Raw genomic sequence first — 6,445 nt, 5'->3', positions numbered from 1 at the left:
AATCTGTTGGCCGCCATTGTTACCCTGGTAATCTAACCAGATTCCGTGAAGCATTTTGGCCAAGAAAATTAAACCACTTTCTTTTCATGAAATACATAGGTGACTGAAATGTTTTCACTTTGCCTCACTTCACTTTACTTTACTGTTCCTTCAAGGGAAACCCGTCGTATGCCCGCCATTAAAAATACAAGAAAAGACATTTAGTACATATTGTTTTTAAAAAGTGCACATGCAAACACAATGTAAAAAATGTAGAAATATAAAAGGGATTAGTGGATTTTTTTGATCTGCTACTTTCTATTCAAGGCAGATTGAGCCTCTGTCTCAAAGGTACAAAGTGGAAGAGTTATTTTTGACTTTCCATAATGTGTTGTGTAGCGCCTGCTGCTCAAGGATGATATTATTCACCCTCCATCTTACTTGCCCGTTTCGAATTGTTTAGCAATCTTCCTGTTCTTCACATTTAAAATTTCCAACCAAGAGATTCAAAAATTACCCAAGAAATCAAATTACATTTATTCTATTTTATTTTATTTTTATTTTTTTTTACAGCTTTAAAACTTCAAACCATGATGAGTTTTAATGACTGTTGACAAATTTTATTTTCTCTCATTGTAAAGTTTGCAAAGTACCCTGGGCTACAGTAATATTAAACATTGGCAAATGGCAACCGGCACGCGTTAGATCAGAAGTACAGTCCCGGGTTGGTAGTCAGCCAACACGTGTTTTACAGATAACCGGACCCTAACAGAATGGGTTCTCTCTTTTTCTCCTGCCCTCGATGACAGTCACGCCAAGGTGAGATCAATCAAGCCAATCAGGCTTGATTGATCTCACCTGGCACAGCAAGTTTAAGCTCTCTCGCTGTTGGTAGTGCTAGTAGGGTATTTATAGTAAACCAAAGGGACTTGTGGCTGGTTGATTGGTGCTATGTGGCTCAACATGGCTCAGCTAGTCATTTTTAGTTTCATGCTCATGACACTTGTTGTTTCAGGAGGACACTTTTTTAGTAAGAGGCCAAGTTGTTACCAGCCAGTGCCCAGGAAACCTAACTTTGGAGTGAAGTAAGTTGACTGTCAGTTTCACCTTATTTCTGTAGCTTATTGTGTTTTCTTTTCTGTTGTACTATTCATTACAAGGTAGCTTGTCCAATTTTGTATATCCAACTTGAGAGGAGTCTAATTGAATTAAAGAGTACCAAAAAGCCCTCTCTGTATCTTAAACTAGCAACTTGTTGGATACTTGTTCTGACAAAAATAATCCAATCTCTATGCTGCTGCAAATGTTTTATTTATTTTTTGCAAATTATATTTACTGTAAACTCATTCCTTGTCTGAAGTGGCATCTTTAAAAACTTTCAAGACAAATATAGTGACTTTATTTTTTTTTTTTTTTTTTTTTTCACTTACAGTACTTCCTGGATTCAAATCATTTTCAGGTTGCACAGGTTAAAACTGGGGTTTGGCAATCCGAAGGTCTGCCAGGGTCAGTGAATGTTCTGGGGCTTGTACAAGGAGGCAACTTTGCCTGGAAAGCTCAACTTCGCACAATTAAAACTTAAAATTGAGACACACAAATCCTGGCGTTTCAAGTTATTTTTCTGCGCTCAGTTTTCAGCCTAGGCGAGGTTTGGCCTGGAGACTCTGTCAATGACAGCATTCAGTCTTGTCATGTGCAACTTGATTTAATGCCCTTTCATTCAGCAGTTTGATTCGATTTTAAACTTTTGGCTCGGCTGAAACATGCATACTTGACCAAAGCCCTCAGCCACTACTGATTTGTGATGAGGCTTGTCAAAGCACTTGGCTGTTACCTGGCTGTCTTTTGCTTCTGCCCCACCAAAGTAACCTTCCTGAGGTGTATGTTTGTGCATTTAGAAACTGACAATCACTGGAAACCTGCTGCCCTTAAATCCCCCTGTGCTTGTGAAATGACACAGAACTACTGTCTCTCCCAGAACTGCAGTTCGTCCTCATGAACTCCTGAACCTCGCTCAGCTGCCAAAGTCCTGGGACTGGAGGAACGTAAATGGCATCAACTACGCCAGTACAACCCGTAACCAGCACATCCCTCAATACTGCGGCTCCTGCTGGGCTCATGGCAGCACCAGTTCAATGGCAGGTTAGGTTTGTTTTGTGTTTTTTTTTTTAAAACCTCTTCTCCACGTTTCTTGCCTTTGCTATCAGTCATGCAGGAGGTTTTGCTTTTTACTTGCACAGGTTTTTGCTATCACTTAACATTTTCTTTCACCACCCCAGTAAACAGAGCTGAAGAGATTCATTTTGTACTCACATCATTAAAATTAACTCAAAAATCCCCCAGCAACATCTCCATCCAGAAATGGCATGTTACTGTGGGTAATCCAGAATATGCGGTCTATTGTTAGAGGCCTATTTCTTATTGACTAGTTCTAATTAAAACGACTCATTGCATGGTCTCTAAACTACCCAGAGTATTCACAACTTCTGGAAATACACATCTTTCAACTTGACTAAAATACGACTTAAGATTGCAATGCAAATTAGCCCTTTGTGACAATAACAGATGGGATTCTAAGTGCTATCAAATCCATTGAGCTGAGATTTTCTTAAACAAAAATTGCACTTGTGTGGAACTTTACTCTGCCGTGTGTAGATCGTATTAACATCAGGCGGAAAGGAGTGTGGCCATCTGCCTATCTGTCCGTCCAACATGTGGTCGACTGTGCTGGGTCCGGCACCTGTCATGGAGGCGACCATGGAGGCGTGTGGGAGTATGCCCACAAACATGGCATCCCTGACGAGACCTGCAACAACTACCAGGCAATTGACCAGAGTAAGAACTCAAAACAGTATTTTTACTCAGTTTCATGATGCATCCATGCATGACATGAGGATTTTTTTTCTTCTCCCCCCCCCTCTGTCCAGAATGCAAACAGTTCAATGCATGTGGGACTTGCACAACTTTTGGGGAGTGCACCAATGTGAAGAACTACACTTTGTGGAAGGTGGGTGACTTTGGAGCCATTAGTGGACGCGGTGATATGATGGCAGAAATCTACGCTGGAGGACCAATCAGGTTATTAAAGATGTGTAAATTTTAAAAGTACTTTTCAGGGATTCATTTGAATGTTCTTAGTTTCAAATTTCCTACCACCAATTGCTACAAATGCCAAGTCGCTTCTCTCAGTTCACATCATTTCAACTGAATCCTCCTTCCCTCAGCTGTGGAATCATGGCCACAGACAAACTTGACGAATACACCGGGGGTCTGTACTCGGAGTATGTCGAGACGCCTATCATCAACCACATTGTGTCAGTTGCAGGCTGGGGAGTAGAGAATGGCACTGAATACTGGATTGTGCGTAACTCCTGGGGAGAGCCATGGGTGAGTTATCACAAAGTAACTAACAGCATGAGTTGTGCATTCAGTAGTGTGTTAAACTTCCAATTTAAAAATTGGATGTTAGACTGAAATGCAGTGGGTACACTTGACTTATAAGATCTGACTGACTAGAATCTGTTTATTTTCTCTCTAGGGTGAGAGAGGCTGGCTCAGGATTGTGACAAGTGCCTACAAAGGAGGAAATGGAAGCTGGTACAATCTTGCTTTGGAGGAGGACTGCATGTATGGAGATGTCATTATACCCTCAACTTACAATGTATTTAAATGAACTATTAGGCCTGATTCCTACTTTAAGATCTCTATCATCTGTCTTTTCTTTACATGTAGATTCATGAACTAAGAGCCTCAACCTTGTGTGTAACTGTAGACCAAATTTGCACCAAATCAATATAACTGGAATTGTCATGGTTGGATTTATTCAAGCCAGTGAAATAAATTTTTGTGTAGAATTTCACCCTTGACCTGTGAATTTGTAATGTTTGAATCTTAATGGTCTATTTTTGGAGTCTACTAGCCTTTATCAATTAGCTCATTGTTCCAGCAGAATAAAGCTGGAATGCGAAAGACTCTGGCAGCGGAGTATCGTCTTGTAACTGAAGCTGCAACAAAGTCATCTTTCATGTTGAAAGAGGTCTTTAAAGAAGCAGCTGACTCAAATGAAAAGGTCATTTGCTTGTCTTTAAGTATAATGGTCCACATTTTAATTTCCCCCTTTTCTCATTGCCCCTGTCATGCAGCCTTTTACAAGGTTATGGCCAAATGATCCATCACTACAGTAGCATGTTGTCAGTTACTTTCAGAAAGTACTTGATGGTTCCCCATGGGTTTTTAAAAACACTGACTTCATATGGGTCAAGACCTCCACACTGCACCTTACTAATGTGTGTTTTTAATTTTTTTTTTTTTTTTTTTTTTTTTTTAAAAATACCAACCGCTATCAAAGCCCACATTGGTTTTGTATTAAACATTTCTAGACCTCAAGAGCCCAAGCTGAGATAACCCTGACATTAAGATATTCTAACTTTGCTAAGCTCCCTCCAGAACCACAGAAGACCTACAACTGTTTTCACAAGCCAAGAACTCATGACATGTAAACTAAAATACATGGTTAAAATCAGTGGGGTGCCCCTTTACCTTTTTGTAAAGACTGCGATGGAACTAAGTGAGACCATTCACAACGCTTACAGCAAGTGGTACGTCATTTCAATTTGTGTGGTTGTCATGACTGACTACATTTTTGGGGTGAACTATACGCTTTTCCTTGGTACAGCTGAGACCATTGCCCCATGAAGTTGCTACCCTATGCACACAAGGGAACGTTCTCTGCTTCTATTTGCTAAAAAGTTGTGAAATTACCTTCCAGGAGAAACTTGCACAAAATTGCTTTGCTACACTGATTCAGAATTTTTTTTTTCTTTTTTTTCTGCAGCTCTTGCAAGAAACCTTTTATATGTAGCGTAATTTGCATCTGCCTAGATGTGCATGTAGATTGGTAGGTTAATTTGTAAGTGGGTGTAAAATCGTCAGGGGCTTTAGAGCTCTGCACCCACAGTTACTGTTTCCTGAGACAGGCATGAATGAAATCCTGTACAACAACCCTCTTGTCTTGACCCTGAAGCTTCAGGTCACAGGTTTACCAAGACCGAGCCAGTCTCTACCAGAAGCCAAGTGACATTTGTTCTACATCTTTGAGCTTGATAAACAAACACACCTCCCTTATTGACTGACATGCTTTATTAGTTTCAATTCTCTCATGCTTCTGGAGTAACATTCAGTTTAATCACCAGTTATCTACAGTGGCACACACAGCAGCACAATGGCATCCTCGGAGTTTGTATGCAATTATAAAGAGCCTATTTTCTTGCTGTTCAGCTGGGGAACAAAAGAAAACTGAGCACTTAAATATTGGGTTCAGGGGAAGCAACAATAATAAAAATGCATAAACACAAGCTGCAGTGCTCTGCTGCTGATATGGAAATGCTTCCCATTAACTGCAGTTTCCATTCAGCATCTCTGGGGAGAACAAAGGCTAATCAAACCTTTGCTGCATTGTTAACTTCAAACCTCCAAACCAAGGCAAACCCTAAGCCTATAAAGCTCTGGCGTGTCCGAGTGGAGGCCCGCTGCAAAAACAAATATTAAACATAATTTGGTTGCTCAATATTATGCGATCAAGCCCTTGAGCAATCTTTCACGTGAAATTAAGTTTGCGCTCTGATTAAATTTCCTGCATGTTTTCTCATTTACATAATCACAAACAGAGCACTAATGGCTGTGAATGAAAACACATGGTAATCTCTGGGTCTGAAGCTCGAAAAGAAGCAGTAGCCAAAAAAGTGTAATTTAAAAAAAAAAAAAAAAAAATGCTATCAACAATGAAGACTGCATGTGCACAACAGTAGTTTTCATACTGAGTAATTCAGCATTCATCTTCATTACAGCAACTGATATGGCGAAATGGATTTTTCAGCAATTCCTGCAAACCCATTATGCATTGTTTCAGTGATCAATATGTTGCTCCGAAAACATGAAAATGGAGGGGGTGGCTCTCATATGAAAAGAGTATTACTGAGGCCCTTTGGCGGTGCCCAGGCCTGGATTATCATCTTAAATAGAGTTGGAGGGAGTATCCCCATCTAAAGTATCATTGAGCAAGGCATTTTAATGATCTATCCATTGCAGCTCTCTCTCGCAGCAGTGTAGGAATATGCAGAAAGCTGCCCTGAGTGTGCGCTTCATGTAATCCTTCCCCTTGCATTCACTTTTCCAAGGCCACTACTGGAACTTGCCTCCCAAAACAAGCAACAGAAAAATGAAGGATAACCAGAGAGCCACAGAACACATTCTGGTATTTCACAGAAAAATGTGTTCCCTGGCTTAGTCTGAGAGGTTACAGACACCGAATCTGATGTTAATGATTAAAAACATGCCCAAATGATACATTTAAATTATTACTAGCAGACGCAATATGGTCTGGAAAACAAGGATCAGATTTCTTCTCCTCATTCGTTCCAAAATACCATCCATCATTCATTTATGGTGTCGAATATGAATTGAGAAG

General features: G+C 40.2%; 1 protein-coding gene across 1 annotated transcript; it reads left to right on the top strand.

The window, feature by feature from the left end:
• Nucleotides 1–890: 890 nt before the first annotated feature.
• LOC120784917 (cathepsin Z-like) lies at nt 891–3,789 on the top strand. Its single transcript, XM_040119059.1, has 6 exons — nt 891–1,064; nt 1,958–2,121; nt 2,635–2,814; nt 2,907–3,057; nt 3,204–3,366; nt 3,518–3,789. Exons 1-6 carry the CDS (start codon nt 931–933, stop codon nt 3,650–3,652), a joined length of 927 nt encoding a protein of 308 aa, XP_039974993.1. The 5' UTR covers nt 891–930; the 3' UTR covers nt 3,653–3,789.
• Nucleotides 3,790–6,445: the final 2,656 nt, after the last annotated feature.

The sequence above is a fragment of the Xiphias gladius genome, chromosome 23, assembly GCF_016859285.1.
Source record: "Xiphias gladius isolate SHS-SW01 ecotype Sanya breed wild chromosome 23, ASM1685928v1, whole genome shotgun sequence".
In the NCBI taxonomy this organism is placed as follows: Eukaryota; Metazoa; Chordata; class Actinopteri; order Istiophoriformes; family Xiphiidae; genus Xiphias; species Xiphias gladius.
This window is presented reverse-complemented; position numbering and strand designations above follow the sequence as displayed.

Coding starts and splice junctions, on each gene's coding strand:
- LOC120784917 (XM_040119059.1), top strand. CDS start 931: ATGTGGCTCAACATGGCTCAGCTAGTCATTTTTAGTTTCATGCTCATG. Junction 2,815..2,906: donor CTACCAGGCAATTGACCAGA/GTAAGAACTCAA, acceptor CCCTCTGTCCAG/AATGCAAACAGTTCAATGCA. Junction 3,367..3,517: donor ACTCCTGGGGAGAGCCATGG/GTGAGTTATCAC, acceptor TTTTCTCTCTAG/GGTGAGAGAGGCTGGCTCAG.